Source organism: Triturus cristatus, chromosome 8 (assembly GCF_964204655.1).
Source record: "Triturus cristatus chromosome 8, aTriCri1.1, whole genome shotgun sequence".
NCBI classification, from domain to species: domain Eukaryota; kingdom Metazoa; phylum Chordata; class Amphibia; order Caudata; family Salamandridae; genus Triturus; species Triturus cristatus.
Genome location: NC_140591.1, coordinates 1,033,810,653 through 1,033,836,417, shown reverse-complemented (window position 1 = coordinate 1,033,836,417; position 25,765 = coordinate 1,033,810,653). Strand labels below are relative to the sequence as shown.

General features: G+C 42.5%; 1 protein-coding gene and 1 long non-coding RNA gene across 2 annotated transcripts in view; one reads left to right on the top strand and one right to left on the bottom strand.

Moving 5' to 3' along the window:
• The window catches only part of PUDP (pseudouridine 5'-phosphatase), a 758,189-nt gene extending 742,293 nt beyond the window's left edge, over window positions 1–15,896 (bottom strand). The window contains exon 1 of the mRNA XM_085622590.1: window positions 15,782–15,896. Coding sequence (XP_085478716.1) covers window positions 15,782–15,884 — 103 coding nt within the window. The 5' untranslated portion in view covers window positions 15,885–15,896. The remainder of the gene's footprint in view (window positions 1–15,781) is intronic.
• Window positions 1,436–24,557, top strand: LOC146805359 (uncharacterized). The gene is made up of 3 exons (XR_014967831.1): window positions 1,436–1,578; window positions 1,667–1,752; window positions 24,260–24,557. It is a non-coding gene; the product is annotated as an uncharacterized LOC146805359 (long non-coding RNA).
• Window positions 24,558–25,765: the final 1,208 nt, after the last annotated feature.

Genomic DNA, 25,765 nt, shown 5'->3' with positions numbered 1-25,765 from the left:
TCAGTCCAGTTCCAGGCTCTATGGGTGAAGTGCCATGGACATCAATGAAGTGGTCCTAATGCAAGGGATACAGTATGCTGAAGATGCTCTGGATGCTGACCCAGTAAACAGGAGTCTTCCTAGGGCCACCACTTGGTCCACAAACATGGTGGGGAGACTTTGCCCACCAAGGTCAATGCCCCTTGAAGTCCAGCCAAAAAACAGTTTCCACAAGTCTACTGGTCTCCAGTCACAGTAAAACTAGTGTTCCCTTTTAACTGAGCCTAGTGTATGTCCTGGGCAAGCAAACTGCAAATCCGACGTCTCTATCAGTTCCAGCAGACATGGGTGCAACTTTTGAGTGTCGGAACTCAGTCTCCCAGGCTGCGCTTCGACAGACAGTGGGGATCAAGCAATTTTGGCTACCAACCCACTTTGGCAGGCTTCTTCAAATGTTGTGGCCCTGTAGTTGTAACAGGAAGCCAGTCAACTTCTGAGGCTCTGGGACGACATTCCTCAAGCTTGGCACCACAGGCACAGTCTTCTCTTTGCTAGCCCAAGGATCAGCAGGAGCAGTCCAGTCTTTGATGCGGCCACTCTTTGCTGGGTCCAGGGAGCAGTAGGGCAGTCTTTTTTCACTCCTCTCTTTAGTGCATATGTGATCTGAGGGCTGAGTGCCAGGGATTCTACTTTTACGTCCACAGCTTGCCTCGGGATGCAGAGATTACTAGCCAATTGGCCACCAGGTCACTCCCGCCTGATGAGGACTTCCTGCAAGGTTAAATAGCAGGTGCATGAAATAGCCAGGACTCTGCACGCAGGCGGTGACCTTTCCCTCATCCTGTAAAGACTAGAATGCAAACGGATCAGAGATTGCAACTCCACTACAGAAGGACTGAACTCTATGGAAGAGGTGGAGGAACTTTATCTCAGGCAATAAATAAGGGTTTTTCCTTCTCCCTCGAAAAAGAGACTAAAATTGCATTTAGTCTGCCTAGACTGATTTTAGGGTAAACTGGACCTATCCTTTATGGGTTCTTTCTTAATTTTCATTTTACCATAATTTTCTCTTGGAGAGTGTTATCTATATGTGAATACATAGGTATTTTATAATTCTATAATAATCAGCTTTGGCATTGTTGCTTACATGTGCAATCTCGTTATTCTGTTTTATATTACATCTATTTATTTATGCTTGGTTTAATTCACCACACAACTTATGCTTGGTGAGGCATGGAATGTATTTTTTGGCCAGCATCTTTAATAGCCGAGGGCCCCACCACTTTTTCCATTATTGCTTGGAATGCGACTCCTTTCAAGCCTCGTTTTCATTGTGGACGCTCCTGCCTACGAAGCTTGGAATGCATCTTCTGCCAAGTTTCGGTTCAGACCAAAGCCCTGCCCCCTTTTCCATTTATACACACACTAACGTGAGGGAGGGTCCTTGCTCCCCATTCTCAGTTTTTGCCACAGCAACCTGAGCGTACAGCTATCTTCCGAGACGGTGCATTGCCACGGGTGCCAGGAAGAAATTCCTTCTCTGCGTTATTCCCCGTCAGCTTATGGCTAAGTTTCCTGGTCAGAGCCGGCTGACTCTTTGTAAGTTGTCATGCTGCAATGTCGGTACTTTACTCATTAATACCCTTCGTTGCGTGCCCCCCTGCAACTTTGCTTTATTTCTTTCCAGAGTTTTCACAGAGTAAGGTACTTCTCCCTCATTATTTTGCTCTGTGAGCATGCTGACAGTTGCAAGCCACGCCCGTCATCACTCAGGTAACCCATGTCTTAGATTTGTTTAATTTCACACAATGTACCACCTCTACATATTCCCGTTATTGTTTTTTGCTCTTTTTATTTAGGATGCCCGTGCAATTATAAGTCTTGATGAGACCCCTCCACCCTTTCAGGGGTCGATACGCCATCGACAGATCATTGTATCAGACAAACAGTTGTCTGTATCTATCCTCTCTACGAGACGTATCAATAACTCAGAAGTTGTCTATTACTAAACAAAAGCCCCTTTTACATTATTACATGTCTTACTTTTTAATATACAGCACGCTGCCTTAGGGCTCAACAAGGCTAATTTAAGGGTGAAATATATTTGAGGGGCACTTTAACATACAGGCTCTGGGTACATCTGGTACCATATACTGGGGACGTATAAGTAAGTTGATTTGTGACAATTGGATATAAGCTAATTAAACATAAACTTTAAGGGTAAGAGCTCTAGCACTCATTAGTAGGCTCTCAGTGTACTCCCAGAGTCATTGCTCCAAGTACCTAATAGTCATAAAAGGGGCAAAAAGTGAAGGGGAACCTGCAAAAAGCCATTTCCTCACAATGAAAATGTGACCACTGCACAGCACAGAAAACAAGATGTTCATTAAGTGCACAGTTCAAAGTGCTTAAGTAATTACAAAATGAAAAACAAACCTTCTTTGAATAACTATCAATGCAAAAAGAATGAATCAAGGTAGCACAGCTATATTCACAGGGAACTATAGAAAATATTTTACAGCTGCCTGTGAAATACGAATTTCCTCAAAAGACAGCCCCTACTAAGATCTTACGGCATGGAGGACCACATTATGTGGCAAGGTAATCTAAATGATGCAGCAAAAAATGCAAATGATGCAGCACATTCATTAGTAATATTTTTATACATTTGAAAAAGAAACAACATTTCTGGTGAAATCTGATAACTTTTCAAATTATGTGGTGAGTGGAGTTAATGCACAATCATACAGTAAATGATGCCTCCAAGGTGGCAGAGGTGGGGTAGGTTCGCATCCTCACTTGCGCCTGGACGCAAGTTGTGTCTCCAGCAAGCTAAAAATTAGATAGATCTCTTCAACCACCCGAGGGGGCCCTTTGCTTTGCTTTCCCTAATAGAGTGGATAGAGTAAAAGGTTGTAGATTGGCATAGAGTTGAGTAGAGTGTCATAGACTGCCACCGAGTTGAGTACAGTGTTGTATAGTGGAATAGACTGGGGTAAACAGTCATACAGTGGAGTCGAGTTGAGTGGCATACCATAGAGTGGAGTAAAGTGGCATATGGTGGAGGGGTGTGTCCTACAGTATAGAGCGGTGGAATGGAGTGCAGTGTACTGGCTTAGCAAATACTGGAATACACTTTTATAGAGTTGAGTGGCGTGTCTTATAGTGGAGCGGTATGCCATGTCGTAGAGTGTGGGAAACTGTTGTAGAGTGTGGGGAACTGGAATAGAGTGGAGTGGCACAGAGTGAACTACAGTGTTGTAGAGTGGAGTAAGATAGAGTAGAGTATTGTACAGTGGAATGGCATAGAGTGTTGTAGAGGGAAGTGCCAAACAGTGCAAATAAGTGGAAAAGAGCAGAGTGGAGTAGTGTATTATAGAGTAGAGGGAATTGTGGTGGAGAAGCTTAAAGGGAGGTGCGTAGAGTGTGGAACAGAGTGGACTACGGTGTTGTACAGTGACTGACTGGAGTAGACAGTTGTAAAGAGAAGTAGCATAGAGTAGAGTAGAGTTTGGTAAAGTTGAAGGGCACAGAGTGTCGTAGAGTGGAAAAGAGGGTAGTAGAGTGGAGTAGACTAGAGTGGCATAGACTGGAGTGGGGAAGAGTTCAGATGCCCAGATTCCGTATTCCTTCTGCGACATTCTGGCTGGAAATTTAGCACTGAAGGCCTCATTACCAGTTGGTCGGATCACAACTGACAGGCCGTCGGTTGAATGTGCGACCGACATTTGGTGCTGCAGTCCGACCGGCTCATTATGATGCAGGCGGTCAGAGGCAGCGGGCAGAGGAACCGATGAATGCTTCCGACGGGCTCAAGGAGCCCATTGGACGGAGCGTAATACTGTACAATAGGGGCAGTGCCTGCTCAGGCACCGCCATAGGGATTACGATTTCTCTTTCAGACAGCCTTTCAATGGTGGTCCAACCGCCATAGAAAAGCTGTTGGAAACAGACTATGGGGACTCCTAGCAGGGCCCCCACCCCACCATGGCCTCCGCTATGAGTTAACCTCCAAACATCCATACCCCGTGTGCCAGGCAACACATGGTGCCAGGCACACAGGGCATGGATGTTTGAAAACATCAAGTTTTCCAATGTGGCTTGTGCTTTGGCCCTTTTTGCCCGCAACACAAGCCCCAATGGATAAAGGAATGTTTCCGACGCCTCATGGGCGGTCGCATCTTAATTTGTCGTATGGAACCGCCGATTACTAGTCAGGCAGTTTCCATTCCAAAACGGTGTCGGTCGGACGCTCGTCGCGGGGCATCGTAATAAGGCCCGAGTTTCTAGACTTCTCTACATGAAAGGTTATTTAGCCTAATTGTATTTGTATGCTGATTTATGACTGTGAATATTTTCCAGTCTGATATGCAAAAGCTTCATGCCCTTTACAGAGACCTTTCTATCTCATCAGAACTCTTCATTGGGTGTCTGAACTGAGACCTTTCCCTCTTAATCCCAAATTAATTTGGATGAGGGAATTTTCTTTACGGAACACGCTCGTTGTATTATTACTATTCTAACTGTGATTTAACAAATATTTTGTTCTATTTCATGATCAAATATCGATTGATGAATTATATTAACTTTTAATGCCGAAACCTAAAGATTAATTACTAATGAATAAATAGATGAAAGACTAAAAGATCTGAAAATGAAACCCTTTAACTCACACTAACTCTGTTTATTGACTGACTTTAAAGTCTTTAATGATTTATTGTTATGAAGATGTTTGATTCCTCATTTCTCCTCAGCAATGAACAAAGGTCTATACGACCAATGGTGGGGGCTATTTAATACTTGAAGACGGAGGTATAGAAAACCCCAGACCCCCAGTGTTGCACATCTGAATGCCACCTTGATGGAATCCAAACTGCAAAATGGAAAGCATTTCCTACAGAGGATACTGCAATGGGGGTTTCTTTTGTGGAACATAAATTATTATTAATGCCATAGAATGCTTAAATCAGGAGACATTTTTTCAAATATTTTATTCAATGTTAGTAAAACAGTCTGGCACACAGAGTGAAACGTACTTCCATCAGCAGCAGCAGTCTGTCAGTTAGCTTCCTAGTGCTCAACTGCAGCTTTATAACAGAGTTCTAATGAAGAACTGGATCACTAACATTTTGTATTCAAGACAAAAGTAACACTCTAAAATGCCATTTTGTTGCAATAGAAGCTGTTTAATTTAAAGCCTTTCCTAAGCAGCAGGCTGAAGTAAATGAGCAATAAAATGCTAATGCAGATACCAAACCATCAGATTAAAGTGGAAGGGAGGTATGAGATGAGTTTTTAGTAATTTAAGGCAATATGTATTTTTTAAAGAGGCTAAAAAATAGTTAAAGAGAGAAATGTGCATAATTACAGAATTCACTTTCTACATCTGTATACTCACCCTAACCATCCTATCATTCGCTTAACAGCTCCCTAAAATTAAAATAGCAACATTTTGGTAGCCAATGTTTGTGCACCGTACGGGTGGCCACCCACACAGGTGTTGGGCACTGGGACAATTTCGACAAAAGACTGATCAATAAACAGCAGAATTTCACTGAAAAAAGGGCTAAAGCAGCAATATTGTTAGGATGGGTCTAGGACTTTAACATATGTAACCTAAAGATTCACTGAAAAAAACCAAAGGTTGAAATGACATAATAGTTGTGTTGAAATGAGACAAAGACGCTTGTTACAAAAAAACACATTAAAATAGGCCAGTAATAGTAATGTTAACAAACTAACTTGCAGCCTCTTCATGCACTGCTAATAGCCTCAGATATTAAATCACTCATGACATGTTAAATGACATCACTGATGATATCACTAGTTAGATTTAAAGAACAACATTGTTCAAATTACAAATGAGTACCGCTGACCCCACTCAAAAAGAAGTTACAGAAAAAACAGGTGATGCGTGTGGGAAATGATCACGCATGGAGGGTATGGTACGTATGTCATGGCTGATATAACACATGAGGTCATAAGTAGTGCACAATGGGGGTGCAATTTATCGCTAGATGACTAAACTATAACTGGTGTAGTTCAGTGATCTTCAGGATTTTCAAAGTTAGTGCTTGTCTACTTCCAACACCTAACTTTAACATCAATTTTTTTTTCAGAGTCACACTCAAAGACGGCATAGAAAGCCATCTACAAAGACAAAATACATTTTGAAAACAAGGACTTCATACAAAATATATCAAGACAATACCCTTTCAGGCTTAGAGTGCTTAATACATTATGCTAAACAGGAAGCAAGGAATTTGGGGGTTTCCAAGTATAGGCGGATTGCAGCTCCTTTATATAGAGTACCCTATAACACAAGCAGCACTCAGAATTTGTTCACCTCAAATATTAGTTTTTCTAACCGAGTTTAAATTTAAAGCACAGGATTAGCACAGTGCCACCGATGCTGAACTGAAAAATGACAAAAACTTTTTGCCACTCCAGGCACAGTATCACAGATTTGGATTGGTAAAATAGCATCCAAGTCAACCTGGATTAATTAAAGCAACCACTAACACGTGTTTCAGTCTAGTAAGAGCTAATCAGTGAGGTACAGCTTTGTCCAGACACATGGGTACACCTAGTATAAGTCACAACAATACCCTTTCAGGCTTAGAGTGCCAAATAAATTATGCTAAACAGGAAGCAAGGAACTCGGAGTAGTTTTCAATTGTAGGCCGAGAGCAACTCTTTATATGGAGCACCCTACAACACCAGCAACACTCTGAATCTGTCTGTTTTTCTAGCAGAGTTTTAAGCAAAGGATTAGAACTGTACCAATCACACCAACAGAAAAATGTAGCTGTAATACTGTGCCTGGAGTGGTAAAAGGCCTTTGTCATTTTTCAGCTTAGCGTGGATGGGACTGTGCTAATCCTATGCTTAAAGACTTTGCTGTAAAATTGGCAAAAAAATGTGGCAAGTGTTATAAATGAGCAGCTTGAGCCACTCATTGATTATTCACTGCTACCAGGAAGGAACATCCCATAATGCCCTTCATGGGCCAATTGAAATAAACTTTGGTGCATGGTGGTGTCCCAGAAGCATATTATTTTTTAAGTGCTTCGGGGGTGGAGCTGAAGGGAATACAGCAGCATCCCAGACATACTTAAAAGAATTAACCCTGTTTTTTCTGGGGACTATAGAACGTGACTCCAGTTAAATCTAGTGATATTTTTAAGCATAGCCAAAGCTGGAGCTTTTGCTTTTCAGCTTGGACGTGCTGGGATTCTTTGTGGTTGGTCTTATGGCTGCATTATGTGGCTCAAGGAGTGTAAAAGAAAGACTTTGGCACTTGTTTTGTGTTGTTTTGATTAGAAATGCTTTAATGCAAAACATTTATTGAAAGAAGTTGCAATGATCTCTTGACAAAAACAATAGGTCTACCTTTCATACACTGAGAGTGGCTTACATTTAAAAAAAAGAAACTAGAAATTACCTGATAAAATAGACAAATGTTAAGTGGGATTATAGTTAACATAACATTTTAAAATAAAAAAAACTGAAATTCTACCTTAAGCCCTTCAAGTAACTAGAGCTCACCATGCACTGCTTATATCCTCACATATTACATCAGTCAAGACATGTTCAATGACAGCATTGAAACCATCTTTGATGACATCTGAAATTACATCATTTATGACAAGAACTGTTCCTGGAAGGGGGGGGGGGGGTGGAGAATTATAGTTACTTTAGACCACAAGTTATATAGTCCTTTAACTTTTGGTTTTTTCTGTAACTTTCCAAGTTTTTTTATGTAAAAGTAAGATATTATTACAAATCCTAACTATAACGTCACTTTAACCTTTGTTTTTTCAGCAATTATATTACCTACTGGCGGTCGCCAGTAGGTAGTTATAGTTAGGACCCCAACATTCTATTTTGAATAACTTTGGCGCCGGTCGACGAATCCTCGCGAATTTCTCAAAATAGGTGTGGCGCTACGCTCCGCTCCTACCCTGAAAGTCTCGGGGGGATTCGTCAAGCGGGGGCTGAGATAAAAGGGGGGTCCCAAAACGCGTTTTTCCCATGCATTTTTCCATAGGACCTTTAGAACGAGCTACAGCCCGAACGGCTGAACAGAATTACTAGAAATTTGGCAGAGAGGTAGTCCCTAGGTCAAGGAAGTGCCTTTTGTAGGTTTGGTGTAAATCTGTTCAGTAGATTCTGAGAAAATAGCCTTTAAATCAATATATATATCTGAGCCCGCTTACGGTACGCTTACCGTACGCTTACCGTACGCTTACCGTAAGCGTACGGTGGCGTGCGCGAGCGCGACTCTGATTGGCTCTTAGATCTTAGTAAACATTCGAATCGGCCGAAACCAGGAAGCGGCGTCCGCCATTTTGTCTCTCGCACTGAGTGTTGTTTATCAAACATGATGGCCAAAAACATGTTACGGGGCTGTTTTGACAACTCCCTCCCACATAGTCATGTTGAGGGAGTCCCCAAACATCCCCCAAGAGCAAAAACGGTTTTATTTTTTTTTCGGCAATTTCGCGGGGTACGCTTACCGTACGCTTACCGTACGCTTACCGTACGCTTACGGTAAAAAAATAAAAATAAAAAAAACACTATCCACACTTACCCCACCCCCTGTGCTTTTGGTGGCCACAGGCCACCAAATGTGCAGGGCTTATTAATAGAGAAAAAAAACGTAATTTTGGCAACATGAAATTATAAAATCGAAATAAAAAAACACTATCCACATTGACCTCACCCCCTGTGCTTTTGGTGGCCGAAGGCCACCAAATGTACAGGGCTTATTAAAGTTGATAAAAACCGTGCACGGAACGAACTGCGTTAAGTGGGCGCGCACGCCACAAATGGCGTAAAGTAACTTAGCATTTAAAAAACCGTACAAATTCACTGAAAAAACCATAGGTTTCACACACGTTATAGTTAGGAAATAGCATTTAAAAAACCTTGCTAATTCACTGAAAAAACCATAGGTTTCACACATGTTATAGTTAGCTGGACATTTTACTGATAAAAAACCAATGAAATTCCCCCGTTATAGTTACTGTAGGCAACTATAACTCACGCGACCGTAATCCTCTGCTGATGACATATGTGTCTTTATGAAAAAAAAATATTTGTAATATATGTATAGCTAAAATTTAATGGAAGAAGACATGGGCAAATAAGTGTCTAAATACAGTATTAGCATCAGCAGAGGATTGCGGTCGCGTGAGTTATAGTTGCCTACAGTAACTATAACGGGGGAATTTCATTGGTTTTTTATCAGTAAAATGTCCAGCTAACTATAACATGTGTGAAACCTATGGTTTTTTCAGTGAATTAGCAAGGTTTTTTAAATGCTATTTCCTAACTATAACGTGTGTGAAACCTATGGTTTTTTCAGTGAATATATATATAGATATATATATATATATATATAATTTTTATTATTTTGGGTTTTTTGAGTTTTCAAAGGTCTAGATCGTCATTGTTATGTGGCCAGACACATCATATTCTTTTCAATGTACTAAACTTTTGCATGCAGATTCTGACAGTTCTGATTTAGGTCTTAAACGGCCAAACTCTAAGGGCATGCCACTGTGTTTTGCTTAGGACTTCTAGATTAATCAGTCAAATTCTCTTAGCTAGACACAGTTAGAAATACCAAGACTCTGAAAGAAAATGTAGAATAAGCTTTGGTCCAGCTGCTCTATATAGAAACAGCTGCTGGACCAAAGCAGCAGCCAGTATTCAGAAATACTTACAAATATTGTGAGCGTATGACCCTTCTTCATACTCTGTCAGAGAGTTGGTATTTCAAAGTGGTAAGAGCCCAATGTAGCATGCAGAAGCTAATGGTGATGACAACCATGAAGGAGTGCTTATGAGTAAATGAATGCGATACTATACCCATTCTCAGAACTGTGTCTAGCTAAAAGAATCTGGGTGATTCAAGTGAAAATCCTAAGCAAAGTGGGAAGTAAATAAGAATAGGGCCTGGAATAGAGTTATGCATGGCTATGTGCATATGGCCTTGTGTCAATGTGTGTGCCGGAGCTTTTGAAGTGAGTTTGTCATGCATATGTGTTCTTGTTTGTGTGTACTTGTGTGACTGCCTTTGAGGGAAAAATTAGTAGAATTAGCATATTGTGACCTTGGCATTTTGTGGCCCTGATATCAGTGTTAAGGGGCATTCTTGACAATAGTCTGGCTAAACCTAAAAATACAGGGGCCCTCCCATGAGGTACTGTGGGCATTCTTGGCAGCATTCCGACTATCCATACCACAATAGTGGTATAGCTCTGGCATATTACTGGCAGTTTCAGCAACATTCCTGCTATCCCTATCATAACAGTGGTTGATCCATGACATACCACAGACATCCTTGGCAAGATTTCCACAACACCTGGTAAAATAGTAACTCTTGTATGTAAAACTATGGTCATTCTTGGTGACACTGTGGCTATCCTTGCCGTGTTATCGACCGAATCCCTCAGAATGTGGACGTTCTTGGTAATGCTCTGGGTATCTCTTCCATGATAGCGGCCCATACATTACACTTTGCAAGCATTCTTGGTCATGTGGTAGCTGAGTCTAACAAAAATGTTGTTCATTCATTACATATTATTGACATTCAGGCTATACCTACAAAACAGATGCCATTCAATTACAAATGTGGATAATCCTGGCAAAATTATGTGTTCAGTGCCACAATAGTGGCCCATCCACAAAATGTTGCTGGCAGTTTTGGCAATGTTTTGGCATTATGACTAGACCTACAATGACAGTGCCCCATGCAGGACATATTGTAGACATTCTTGGTGACATTCTACCTAAACCATCCATAAAAGTGACATAACATAGGTGTTCTTGACAAGTGTGGCTATACCTGGCAGATAATTATTCCATTCATAACACACTGTGGGCATTCTTTGCAACATCAGTTAGCCCTGCCTAAACAGTGGCCAATCCATTAAATACTGTTGCCATTCATGGCAACATCCCGGCTATACTTTGCAAAATAATGACATATTGTGGCTATTCTTGCCATGTAAGTGGACCATCCGGGAGAATGTGGACATGCTCGGCACTGTTTTGGGTATCTCTAACATGATATCGGCCCATCCATTACAAGCATTCTTGGCCACATGCTGGCTGTATATAACAAAAAAGTTGTTCATTCATTACATATTAGTGACATTCAGGCTATACCTACAAATGTAGTGGCCAATCAATTACTTATGTGGACAATCCTGGTACAATATTGCCTTCAGTGGAGAAGTGTAGCTCACTGGTTAGAGGAGGCATACCCTGAAGCAGAGATCAGACCCGGGACCTGGGTTCGATTCCCGACGCGGCAGGGTCCAGAGCCCAATCGTCCACGGACTCGATAATTCTCGCTTCGGTGCCCACTCTAAGCATGAGTTCACACTATGCAGCTCTGGGCAACAAGCCTGCTTAATCTCCACAACGGCCCCCCGCGGCGGGATGCCTGGCTTTCACCTTGGGGATGCCCAGTACGGGTTATCTTACAGGGAAAAACCAGGACGGGTTCCCAATGCAAGCGCCAAGATGCCCGTAGGGTGATAGCTGCGCTCTATAAGTACATCAATCAATCAATCAATCAATCAATCAATCAATCAGTGCCATAATAGTGGCCTAGCCACAGTATTGTGTGGGCATTTTTGGAATCATTTTGGCATCTGACTAGCCCTCCAACAGTGGGTCATACATGGCATATTGTGGTCATTCTTGGCGGCATTCCAGCTAACCCATCCATAAAATTGACATACCATAGATGTTCTTGACAATATTGTGGATATACCTGGCAAATAATAAATACATTAATGACATACTGTGAGCATTCTGTGTGACATCAGCTAGCCCTGCCTAAAGAGTGGCCAATCCATAAAATAATGTTGGCAACATCCCGGCTATACTTTGCAAAACAAATTACATATTGTGGGCATTCTTGCCAACATTCTGGCTACACCTTGCAAAATAGTGGCAATTCCAGGATTTATGGTTAGCATACCTAATGATATTCTGTCTACCTCTGGCATTATAGTTGTCTACTCTTGACATGCTGTGGCCATTATAGACAACATTTTGGCTACTTGTGGCATAATGGTGTCCCGTAATTAAATATTAGGTTCTCTTTGGTACATCTAACACACAAACTTGCAAGTGTGTCGGCTCCTTTGCAAGTTAACCCTAACAACAACCACAGGTACAGTGCAGGCCTAGAGTGGTATAGTGTAGAACTAGAGAAACCAGGGATACTTAAGCAAAGGTGCTACCCAGATGATGAATGTGTTATTAATTATGTATGTACAATAAATATGTAGAGTTCCATGATGTGAATCATTTTCTTTAACTAATAAATCAATGTAAAAGACAATGGGAAAATCTGTCTAAAGACAAGCACAGCCACACTTTCAAGGAAGATGGATTTTCAGATAAAGCAGCACTGCTTTCACCTGAGATGCCGCAATGTTAAAGAAAAACAAAACGCATGTGGCACCCCTATCATTTAGGTACAAGATGTTTGTCTCTCTCTTTTCTTTCCCCTACAACAATATTAAGCACTGCTACCCTAGAAAGGATGAAAGCACCACTCTAGATATTCACGCTAAGCAACAAAACGCTTTCCACATAGACCATTCCAGGCAACCACTTCCCAAAAATGTTGCGTGCTACCAAACTGATAGTGTATGTCAGCACCTCGGCAAGGTATGAAGTATTACACAAATGCAATTATAATTTAAATACTAATAACAATTTCTGCCAATATTACTGACATTCCTGGACATTTCTACAGTATTTACTAACAACATTTAAATGAATGTTTTAAAGTCCCGGCTGCCCCACAAAAGCACATCAGGGTCTCCATATTCTCAATATCATTATATGCATAGTATTGGCATTGCTGGGGGGGGTAATTTTTCCGCTCTGCGTGGATTGACTAGCTGATCCTATGCTTAAAGACTTTACTGTAAAAATGACATAAGGCTTTGTCGCTTTTCTAGCTCAGCATGGATGGTACAATGCAAATCCAATACTTCAAATTCTGCCAGGAAAATAGACATTAGAGTAGAGCAGATTTAGAGTGTTGGTTGTGTTATGGAAGAGTCCAAATAAAGGAATTAATCTCCACCTAAAACTTAGGAAATGCAGTTTTGCAGATGAACGTTGTTTTTTCTGCGTATTAAATACATAAATTGGGCTTACACTATCCTAGGCTGTGTTTACACTGTCCTCCATTTTGGACCGTCACAATATATCATGTGATAACTGCTGCTGTTCCTCTTGTTCTAAATAAAGAATTGTGAGATTCACACTAACAGCAAATGTTCCCAGAGGCTTTCCCCTCACTGCACCTAACCAATGACGTATTATCTGTCCCAGGCTATCGTTAAACAGTGTATCAATTTGAATGCTCGCTTAAACCATGAAAATGACTGCAAACTCAATGTATTACTACCATGAGAGAAACTTTGAATGTATTTTGTAGTAAAATGTTTCGTCTTACTCGTTCCCTATTGATGCATATCCTGAGAACTATGGGGCATATCAACAAGGGCTTTATCTCTGCATTTTTGGCTTTAAAAGCCAAAAAAGCAGAGATAAAACTAGCACCCTATCAACAACAGGGTGCTAACATACAAATTTGCGTGTTAGCACCCTTTTACTCTACGCTTCCCCTTGCATCTCTAATGAGATGCAAAGGGGGCGTTCCAGACTAAAATAATAGGAGAAATGTCGCTAAGCGACATTTCTCCTATTATCAAGAATATCGCTAACCCTGTTAGAGACAAAAAAAGCAGCGCTAACCGCGGTTAACGCTGCTTTTTTACGTCTGGTATTTTTCTGACTTAGCCATGATATCCTATGGAAGGTGGATATCATGGCTAAGTTTGTCTGTCCCTATCAACAAGCTAACGTGAGATTATCGCTGGGTTTCCAGCGATAATCTCACGTTAGCCACTTAGCGTGAGGATTTTTATCGCTATTGAGATAAGCGTTGCTAATAGCACGCTATCTCAGCGATAAAAATCAACGCTAGCCGGCGATAATTATCCTAGCGCTAAGTGCGCTTAGCGATAATTATCGCCGGTTGTTGTTGATATGCCCCTATGGGGCATATCAACAAGGGCTTTATCTCTGCTTTTTTGGCTTTATAAGCCAAAAAAGCAGAGATAAAACTAGCACCCTATCAACAACAGGGTGCTAACATGCAAATTTGCATGCTAGCACCCTTTTACTCTACGCTTCCCCTTGCATCTCTAATGAGATGCAAAGGGGGCGTTCCAGAGTAAAATAATAGGAGAAATGTCGCTAAGCGACATTTCTCCTATTATCAAGAATGTCGCTAACCCTGTTAGAGACAAAAAAAGCAGCGCTAACCGCGGTTAACGCTGCTTTTTTACGTCTGGTATTTTTCTGACTTAGCCATGATATCCTATGTAAGATGGATACCATGGCTAAGTTTGCCTGTCCCCATCAACAAGGTAACGTGAGATTATCGCTGGGTTTCCAGCGATAATTTCACGTTAGCCTGTTAGCGTGAGGATTTTTATCGCTATTGAGATAAGCGTTGCTAATAGCACGCTATCCCAGCGATAAAAATTCACGCTAGCCGGCGATAATTATCCTAGCGCTAAGTGCGCTTAGATATAATTTTCGCTGGTTGTTGTTGATATGCCCCTATGTACTCTTATAAAATGCATGGACATCATAGTTGAAAGTCCTATAAAAGGGTGCTTGCATTTCTTTGTATTGGATTCTTTTTCCCGCACCTTTAGAAGGTGTATCTATGCAGGATTTTACTTAGAACTCCAAGGGGTTTTCTGTACTTATGATCTGTATGCTTTGCTACTAAAATTTCTCATAGGATGTTTTACGGAAACTACCTATTAATCATTTATAAAAAAGCTTTGAAAAGACAACCATTGTCTGTCATTCTTACAAGAATGTTTATCACCCGTGACTACGCTTAATCAAGTCCAGGAGTACCAAAGACCATAACTACACCGCTCTCGGTCCTTGCCCTTGCCGTGCCCCATGGGTTGGATTTTAGGATGTTTGTACGTTGACACATATATTTATATATTATAAATAGGCGCATAATTGTCATTTGCTGATGGACGCACCAATTTTATGTCACCCTTTGTGCGCTCACCCCCCACCAAACAAAAAACAAATAATCACTTTTACAGGCGCACCACTGATGCAAAACTGTCACGAGGTCCTTAAATCTCCAGTATATTTTAGCTGCCCTATAGGAGTTTTAAGACTATACTTAACTTAAAGTGCAAAAACAGAATGCAAACTGTTTTGGCAAAAAATAGGAATGACTTTCTGGTGCGGTCAGACATGACTAAGAGTTACTTGGAAGTTACATACATTTAGTAAAAGTGAGAGAGCGTGGGCTAAAAGTATAGTCCTTGTGTGACCAGAGTATTTCGATCTCGACGGACCCTCATTCAAACTTTTGGGAGCTAATGTAAATGCTTTTGTTTTTTATTAATTAGGCAAAAAAGAACCACTTGGGTATTTATTTATTAAGTCTTTCAACGACGTGACATGACGATAATAATTTTGGGTTGTAACTCTCCGTTTCATTCCAGTGTGTCTGTACTAAGGGTTGACGGAAAACACATACATATTTAGTGCAACGAAATATCAACGTTCACCCCTGTAAATGAATGGGGGTTGCACTTGGGAATTAGTGATACTGATTGTTTACGTGAATTGAAGGGCAGGTTCAGTTCCTAGCTGACTCAGGTACAATAGTGTATTTAAAAAACGCAAAGAAGGAATCGGAGCTACAGACCCAGCAGCAGCCCGTCCATGTCAAAGATGACGTGGGTGACAGGTAAGAACTGTGCTTGTCGCATGATCCCAGCTTCTGCGCGCTCCATGCTGTCAGCATCCATAGACCCAGGCAACAAAACAAAAGAAGGACTGGGGGTTAGTAATCATACCCTGCACAGCTGAACGGCAACCGGGGAAGAACGAAGCAGCCATCTTAGAAAGGGTAACTTTCATATTAAACGCAGATTTTCATAATCAACTCGTTATACAAAGTATACACTGTAAAGTAGATGGCATATCCCTAGGTTCCCAACACAAAGTAAAACCGTAGAAGCTAAAAGCAATAAAAAATGTATACATTTAATTTACATATGATCATCTTTCGTAAAATTGGAACGTTTCATTTCTAGTTCAATGGTTTGTGATAAAGTACGTTCCGTTGATTGTTAAGTCCAACTAATGTTTCTAAATAGAAGTTCCATATTATTCTGGACAATTAGGACTGATTAGAACTGCGGCATGCCCATGTGGGCACGTGATAATATTACAGGTAAGAGGCATCCGAACTCAGGATAAAACAGCTTCGTTTTTTGTCGGTGTCGTTTTATCGTTTTCAGTTTTTAAAGCTCAACACATTTGTATTACCTTTTAAAAATACGAAATATTCAGCCTTTGCAATGGAAAGTTAAGTGTGTCACCCTGCCCACCAGCCCACAGAATAATTAATTCAATAAGCTTAGCTATCCAGACCGTGTAATTGCCAGTTCCCATTTAATTTGTATTGCAAAATTTTTGAAAATTCTTACAATTCCTCTGTGGGGCTCTGAAGTGCTTGCTTACATGGGTAATGTAGTGTTGCGCGCACTTCCCAGGTCAAACAGGATGACATTAGAAGCCATCCCAGAGTCATTGGATGATCATCCAACTACTGTATAAGTCATTTTCATGTCATCAGACATCATCAAGCTCTTGAAGTGATCAGCAAGGTTCAGACACTCGCCCTGACAATTTGAGGATGACTTGAAAATGATTACCTGATGACTTCGCCAGATGGGATTGTTCCTGATGATTTCAGAATGATTTGAAAATGAGTATTCGATTACTTCACAAAATGAGTTTGTTCGTGATGTTTGATGATTATTTGAAAATTAGTACTGATTACTTCGTAGGCGCTATTTGCAATCAACAGGAGGAGATTAGTTGATTACTTGTAGAGCATATCCACCAATTTAGTTTAATTTTTGTTATAAAAGTTTAACCCGTGATGCGATTTGGGATTTCAGAATTGCATGATTACTACACAATGAAAACCATTAAAAATATTACATGTATCTTTTATTATATGCAAATAAGCATCCAGTGTCAGATAACTGTGTTTTAGTTAAATCACAGTTAATCACAGTTAATACTTTAACAGGATTTTATTAACAAAATTAACGAAAGCAAAGATCTAAGCATTAAAATGATCAACAATTAATATTAATGATGTAAATGAAGCATTGAAGGCAGGACCACTAGGATTGATTTGAAATGTATTATGCAATAATGCAGCAGGATGAGGTAAACGTGCATATACTACATCAAATAGGGTAAAATTATGAAGAAATAGCTGTTGTCTAAATACACACATCTACAGCAGTATTTCATCAATAAACTTTATTCGGTGTCAGACCATAAAAGTACCGAATGCGTATATACAGCCCAATTAATATTTGAAATGTTAAAAAGCCATCATAAAGCATAAAACACAATAATTTCATCAATATAAGCCGTAAAAACAATGCAGTAGATGCTATAAGAACTAAAAGCTAGCTTATTTAGGGAGCTCTGTGCATGTGGGGGACTGATTAATTGTGGCTTTACAACGGGGTGTAACAGATGAGATGTTGGGTGATGTACTTCCACTAGCTTAGGGTGGGGTTGGGCTCTGGGCCTTCCTTCTTATCTCCCACATGTGCCCCAGAAACTTTGCTGTTGCGCACACGAGTGCTGATCTAGTGTCCGATTTCAATAAGCGCAAAGCTGCACCGGAGTCGCGGTTTCCGAGCTGCTTGCAAATGGGAGATAGCCATTTGTCTCTATTTAACCACACTGCACACTAACACTGCTGTACTGCCGACTTCCCAAAAGCAAATCCTAATTACCTACTTTTGATTTCACCCACCTCACCTAAAGGTGTTTTTTAAAAAAATGGCTTCCTTGCAGCCCTCAGATCCATCCTGATAAGATATTCAAAACTGAAAACTGAGCGATCCATGCCAAAGACATAGACACAAGATTAATTGTTGGCATTGACGCTGGACACCAATATGTAAGTCTGCATCACATGTCCTATAGCAATGCTTGAAATGCAAGGACTCGCCATCAAAACATCTGTTCCCTTCAATAAGTGCCCATTAAATGCACCGTCTCACAGAACTGTAGGGCAAATAGGCATAAAGAAATTCAAGAAAGACCAGCGTTAATCTGCGTTTAAATCAAGCAAATGAGGGGAGAATTTTTTTAATTGCTTCCTGAAAGGAATTATTACGGAGACAAAAAAAAATCGGGTCCCCTTTTGAACATTAAAACTGTCAGCTGCCCACTGCTGATGGACGAGAACGCTGTAAAGTTTTGTTTTGAATAAATAACTTTTCTAATTTTCACAATGTTGTGAAGTTCAGAGGAATGCAGGTGTTCCTGGTCCCACACAGTAAGTCTCCTGGGTCCCCAGGCGCTTCGCACCCCTTTAATGCCTGCTGTGCTGCATGAATAAGGAAGCGGTACAAAAGGGGGTGGTGATGGACGGAGCATCAGAACCAATCAAACACTCACACCCAGTCAACAGATCTGGGTTTGATCCATCACCGTTCTTTAGCCCACTCTGCCACCCCAGTTCAGACATGGCCATATGCAAATCAGTCTGACCCTGTGCCTCATGGGAACAGTCCAGCCCGAACTGCCAAGCCATGTCTTCCCTGGACCGGAAACAAGCTTCCTAGGACCGGTTTCTGGCATTTCAGCTGTCTTCAGCCAGGCTTGCTTGAATCCAGCGGCAAAGTGAGCAAGGGACTCACGTCTGAGCATACCCTGCCAACTTATGGCGAACAAAGCGGTACAAAAGGGGGTGGTGGTGATGGACGGAGCATCAGAACCAATCAAACACTCACACCCAGTCAACAGATCTGGGTTTGATCCATCACCGTTCTTTAGCCCACTCTGCCACCCCAGTTCAGACATGGCCATATGCAAATCAGTCTGACCCTGTGCCTCATGGGAACAGTCCAGCCCAAACTGCCAAGCCATGTCTTTCCAGGACCGGAAACAAGCTTCCTAGGACCGGTTTCTGGCATTTCAGCCGTCTTCAGCCAGGCTTGCTTGAATCCAGTGGCAAAGTGAGCAAGGGACTCACGTCTGAGCATACCCTGCCAACTTATTGCGAACAAAGCAAAAACCAAAGGAAATGATGGACGGAGTGTTGAACATTGCAAGCACTCACCCCCAGTCAACTGATCTGGGTTTAATCCATCACCGTTCTTTAGCCCACTCTGCCACCCCAGTTCAGACATGGCCATATGCAAATCAGTCTGACCCTGTGCCTCATGGGAACAGTCCAGCCCGAACTGCCAAGCCATGTCTTCCCTGGACCGGAAACAAGCTTTCTAGGACCAGTTTCTGGCATGTCAGCCGTCTTCAGCCAGTCTTGCTTGAATCCAGTGGCAAAGTGAGCAAGGGACTCACGTCTGAGCATACCCTGCCAACTTATGGCGAACAAAGCGGTACAAAAGGGGGTGGTGATGGACGGAGCATCAGAACCAATCAAACACTCACACCCAGTCAACAGATCTGGGTTTGATCCATCACCGTTCTTTAGCCCACTCTGCCACCCCAGTTCAGACAGTCCAGCCCGAACTGCCAAGCCATGTCTTCCCTGGACCGGAAACAAGCTTCCTAGGACCGGTTTCTGGCATTTCAGATTAAACCCAGATCAGTTGACTGGGGGTGAGTGCTTGCAATGTTCAACACTCTGTCCATCATTTCCTTTGGCTTTTGCTTTGTTCGCCATAAGTTGGCAGGGTATGCTCAGACGTGAGTCCCTTGCTCACTTTGCCACTGGATTCAAGCAAGCCTGGCTGAAGACGGCTGAAATGCCAGAAACCGGTCATAGGAAGCTTGTTTCCGGTCCAGGGAAGACATGGCTTGGCAGTTCGGGCTGGACTGTTCCCATGAGGCACAGGGTCAGACTGATTTGCATATGGCCATGTCTGAACTGGGGTGGCAGAGTGGGCTAAAGAACGGTGATGGATTAAACCCAGATCAGTTGACTGGGGGTGAGTGCTTGCAATGTTCAACACTCCGTCCATCATTTCCTTTGGTTTTTGCTTTGTTCGCCATAAGTTGGCAGGGTATGCTCAGACGTGAGTCCCTTGCTCACTTTGCCACTGGATTCAAGCAAGCCTGGCTGAAGACGGCTGAAATGCCAGAAACCGGTCCTAGGAAGCTTGTTTCCGGTCCAGGGAAGACATGGCTTGGCAGTTTGGGCTGGACTGTTCCCATGAGGCACAGGGTCAGACTGATTTGCATATGGCCATGTCTGAACTGGGGTGGCAGAGTGGGCTAAAGAACGGTGATGAATTAAACCCAGATCAGTTGACTGGGGGTGAGTGCTTGCAATGTTCAACACTCTGTCCATCATTTCCTTTGGTTTTTGCTTTGTTTGCCATAATTTGGCAGGGTATGCTCAGACGTGAGTCCCTTGCTCACTTTGCCACTGGATTCAAGCAAGCCTGGCTGAAGACGGCTGACATGCCAGAAACTGGTCCTAGGAAGCTTGTTTCCGGTCCAGGGAAGACATGGCTTGGCAGTTCGGGCTGGACTGTTCCCATGAGGCACAGGGTCAGACTGATTTGCATATGGCCATGTCTGAACTGGGGTGGCAGAGTGGGCTAAAGAACAGTGATGGATTAAACCCAGATCAGTTGACTGGGGGTGAGTGCTTGCAATGTTCAACACTCCGTCCATCATTTCCTTTGGTTTTTGCTTTGTTCGCCATAAGTTGGCAGGGTATGCTCAGACGTGAGTCCCTTGCTCACTTTGCCACTGGATTCAAGCAAGCCTGGCTGAAGACGGCTGAAATGCCAGAAACCGGTCCTAGGAAGCTTGTTTCCGGTCCAGGGAAGACATGGCTTGGCAGTTCGGGCTGGACTGTTCCCATGAGGCACAGGGTCAGACTGATTTGCATATGGCCATGTCTGAACTGGGGTGGCAGAGTGGGCTAAAGAACGGTGATGGATTAAACCCAGATCAGTTGACTGGGGATGAGTGCTTGCAATGTTCAACACTCCGTCCATCATTTCCTTTGGTTTTTGCTTTGTTCGCCATAAGTTGGCAGGGTATGCTCAGACGTGAGTCCCTTGCTCACTTTGCCACTGGATTCAAGCAAGCCTGGTTGAAGACGGCTGAAATGCCAGAAACCGGTCCTAGGAAGCTTGTTTCCGGTCCAGGGAAGACATGGCTTGGCAGTTCGGGCTGGACTGTTACCATGAGGCACAGGGTCAGACTGATTTGCATATGGCCATGTCTGAACTTGGGTGGCAGAGTGGGCTAAAGAACGGTGATGGATTAAACCCAGATCAGTTGACTGGGGGTGAGTGCTTGCAATGTTCAACACTCTGTCCATCATTTCCTTTGGTTTTTGCTTTGTTTGCCATAAGTTGGCAGGGTATGCTCAGACGTGAGTCCCTTGCTCACTTTGCCACTGGATTCAAGCAAGCCTGGCTGAAGACGGCTGACATGCCAGAAACTGGTCCTAGGAAGCTTGTTTCCGGTCCAGGGAAGACATGGCTTGGCAGTTTGGGCTGGACTGTTCCCATGAGGCACAGGGTCAGACTGATTTGCATATGGCTATGTCTGAACTGGGGTGGCAGAGTGGGCTAAAGAACGGTGATGGATTAAACCCAGATCAGTTGACTGGGGGTGAGTGCTTGCAATGTTCAACACTCCGTCCATCATTTCCTTTGGTTTTTGCTTTGTTCGCCATAAGTTGGCAGGGTATGCTCAGACGTGAGTTCCTTGCTCACTTTGCCACTGGATTCAAGCAAGCCTGGCTGAAGACGGCTGAAATGCCAGAAACCGGTCCTAGGAAACTTGTTTCCGGTCCAGGGAAGACATGGCTTGGCAGTTCGGGCTGGACTGTTCCCATGAGGCACAGGGTCAGACTGATTTGCATATGGCCATGTCTGAACTGGGGTGGCAGAGTGGGCTAAAGAACGGTGATGGATTAAACCCAGATCAGTTGACTGGGGGTGAGTGCTTGCAATGTTCAACACTCCGTCCATCATTTCCTTTGGTTTTTGCATGAATAAGGAAGACAGCACTACAGCCAGGCGACGCCTTAAAACAATTAACTTCGGCTACACAAGAGGGAAACAAGAGCATGCGCAGGCTGTAACTAGTGTGTATGGTTACTAGAATTTTACCAATTTGAGTTTTGGATATGTCTTTACACTAAAGAAAACTTTAGAAAAAGCCATGGAAAAACAAAACTTTTCCAGCATGTTTGTTGGTTGGCTTAGCTGCAACAGCTGACCCAGGACATAAAACTTAGTTTCATTAGAGAAACGCTGTGTGCTTCAATCAGCGACGGCCCGTATAGGGCGTGTTACCGGGGCGGTGACGTGGGGAAGAGGAGGAGCAGGGTGGGGGGGTTGCAAAATGCGGCATACGGCCGATTGCAGGTAAGTTACGAAAAAAATAAAGAAAACAAATTTTGTTGCGCGCGCTGCATCGCATTTTTTCATGGTTTTCCGGCAACAACGGCAATTGCCGGATTTTCGGACACGCTGCTGGCGTTCATGTAACAACCCTGGGTCCTTCCACTCAAACACAATGGGGCAGATCTATATTGGAGATGCGCCACTTTTACGCCGCCGTTGCGTCTCTTTTGTGACGCAGCGGCGGTGTAAACCCTGCGCCACGTTGCGCCATATTTACATCGTGACGCATCTATGGAGATGCGTCACGATGTAAAGCCCTGCGCCACGTAAAACCTGCGTCAGGTTTCACGTGGGCGTGTCGACAGAGGGGGGGGCGTTCCGTCGCAGGAACGCCCCTGAAAAGTGACTCAGTCAAATCTATAAGATTTGACTGAGTCACTTTCCCAACGCTGATGCGCCAAAACCCTGCGCCTGCTTGAAGCAGGCGTAAGGCTTGACGCACCATGTTAGGGATAGGGTAGGTTGGAACAGTGCTGGAGTTGCGTCGCGCTTGCGACGCAACTGAAGCACTGTGCCAACCTTACGCCATCGGATGCGTCACGCATCTGTTTATTCCTGCGCCATGATGCGCCGCATTGTAAATGCGGCGCATCATGTGTGGCGCAAGGGTAAACTTGCGTGACGCATCATTCCTGGCGCATCCTTGCTGATTTGCAGGGATGCGCCAGGAAACATAAATCTGCCCCAGTATTTTTTCAACATCGGAAGGCCGGGTTCGTTGGGAAGTACACAACGCGTCAGTTCTGTGAGGGCTGATTTTTTCCCACATTGTGAATGTTTATCAGATATAATGTAATTTGGAGGGCGTTCACTTCACAGCGGCCATTTCGGCCATTTCTGCAGGTCATTCTCAAATAGAGGCAAGTTTGGGGGGCTTGCGCCGGTTTTTTCTGGTTGTTATTGAAAGGTAATGGGTAGCAGAAAACCCCAGGCCAGAATAATCCTCTCTGTGGGAGGTTCTCTCTATTTTCCTTATTTGATAAATGGCCAAATAATAATATGTGGATAAGGAATAGATTATCGTCAGACTGTGTTACGAGGCCTTCTACCGGTTGGTGTTCCTACGGCGTGACAAGCCCTCGATTTTACAGGTACAGTATCTACTCCAGGAAGTTTTCATTCTACTTAAATGTCAGGACTATATCTGGTCAAGACCTGTTCAAATTAAGTTTTTCCAAATATGCAATTTATGTGTGGTTTCCATGCCTTAAGGCTTACAAGGGAGATAATCAGCTTTTACTACCTGGGGTTTGATATAATTGTTTGATTAATAGTTGATTACATTACAAAAACCTTTTAAATATGTGTCTGCGGCTATTATAGCCGGTGGTTGAAGGCAGTTATGCCAGAAGATGGTATTCATAACATCATTTTTGAGACAGTCTGTTCGTGGGGCCATACCTCTCAATATTGTTTGAACATTTCCAATGTTCAGGACATTTCAAGATCTACTGTTTGATTTTCTCAGTCTCCATTCCAACAGTTTATTATAAACCGGTGGTGATATAACTGTAGTGGTGTTTAATAAGCATTAAACTAGCATAATCAGAAGCCTCCGGTCCTGTAATAGAATAAAAAATTAGCTAGTATTCGCGCCAAGAATTTTCAATTCCTTTAAGGAAACGGAGGCGAGGATTATCCCACCCGGTTTTATTACAATGTTAATAATAATTAACCACCCACATGTATTGGTTATTCTGTATAAGCAGAAGTTACGGGTTTTCCCTGTCTCATCCTTTCAGGTTCTGAAAAAGAAGACGGAGCAGAAGTACTTCTGGCTTAGAAGACGTAAACTTTCCAGTTTGATTATGGCTCTTCCATGTTGAAGGATGATTGTTGGGACTCATGTTCCTTATATTGGACTTAAATCGTTAATGTTTTTCATCGACAAGGTTCGAGCAAAGAAAGAGGAGGAGAAACAGGATACAGTGGCTCTTATAGGGCTATACAGGATGTGATGTATGGACGAGCATCATGGGAAATGTAGTTTTATTTGCATACAAAACGTTTTCATTGGCTGCTGTGAGTAGCAAATAAAAGAAAGAGAAGCATAATCCTTGCCTCCGTGTCCTTAATAGAATTGAAAATTCTTGGCGCGAATGCTAGCTAATTTTTTACTCATAGCCTACGTACATCCTGTGGCGCCGGAAATTACGTCACTGCCTGCACCTGGGCACTGTGACCAATGCAACTTGGAGGTTTCTGCGTCGAGGTCTCTTACAGCAAGTACTATGGCGATTCCTTGTACTCTCTTTTATTTCTGCTACCTTGAAGAGTTTCAGTGCTGCATAGGAAGATGTAATCGGCAGCCAAAGATCGGATTCCTGGCACCAGGTAACAGGGGGCATTGTTTCCTTCCGTTTGTTATCACAGTTTAAACACCCGGTAAAAAAATATATATTTCTGTTACAAAGCTAACTTGAGTCTGAAATATATCCTTTGGAGATATGCTCGTCCACTTTATGTGATTTTTATGGCACACAAGTTTAGATCTGCAGAGATTTAAGAGGCAGATCTCTGACTTTACACTGTTTCGAAAAAGCAAAAATATTTATCCGTAATTGCATCAGCATGCTTCTTTTCTTATATTGCACAACTTACTTTTAGTCTGTTGCCAGGACAATGTTTAGCTGCTGATATCAATTATCAGAGTTGTCACCTTTCCCAGAGAAAAATACAGCCCATGTCGTCGTGTTTTCAGAGTCTGCTACGATTCTTAACTAGAACTTTATATGAAATCGCCTCTATTCATTGTGAACACAGCCTTTCTGTCTTTGTATACCTTAATTGTTGTTTTGGGGTCATTAATGATGTTGCAGAACACATTTTAAAATTGTTTTCTCGTTACATGATTTAATGTTTAAAGTATGTACTGATAAGGGAAAACTACAGGCATAGGGGGATTTTCCTAACTTTTGTACCGGCAGGGAGATTATAATACTGGCCATGCTGTACAAAACTAGCCAGATGGCAACCCTGGAAGTAATCGTAAAACTCACCAAGAGACATTCCTCTACCAAACTTATAGGTAGCTATTATTTTAGCAAAAAATCCTTACATTTTCTATAAGTTCTTTATTCTGTCGACCACCACAAGCATTGTCACATAAGTGACTACCAATATTGTGTGATTTGAAAGCCTGAGTTATGCATACTGGGATTAAAACCCTTAACTGCATTTTACATGAGATTATTTTCTGCATGTTCATTAACCCACTGAGTTCCCAAACACACCCTTTATAGCAGTAT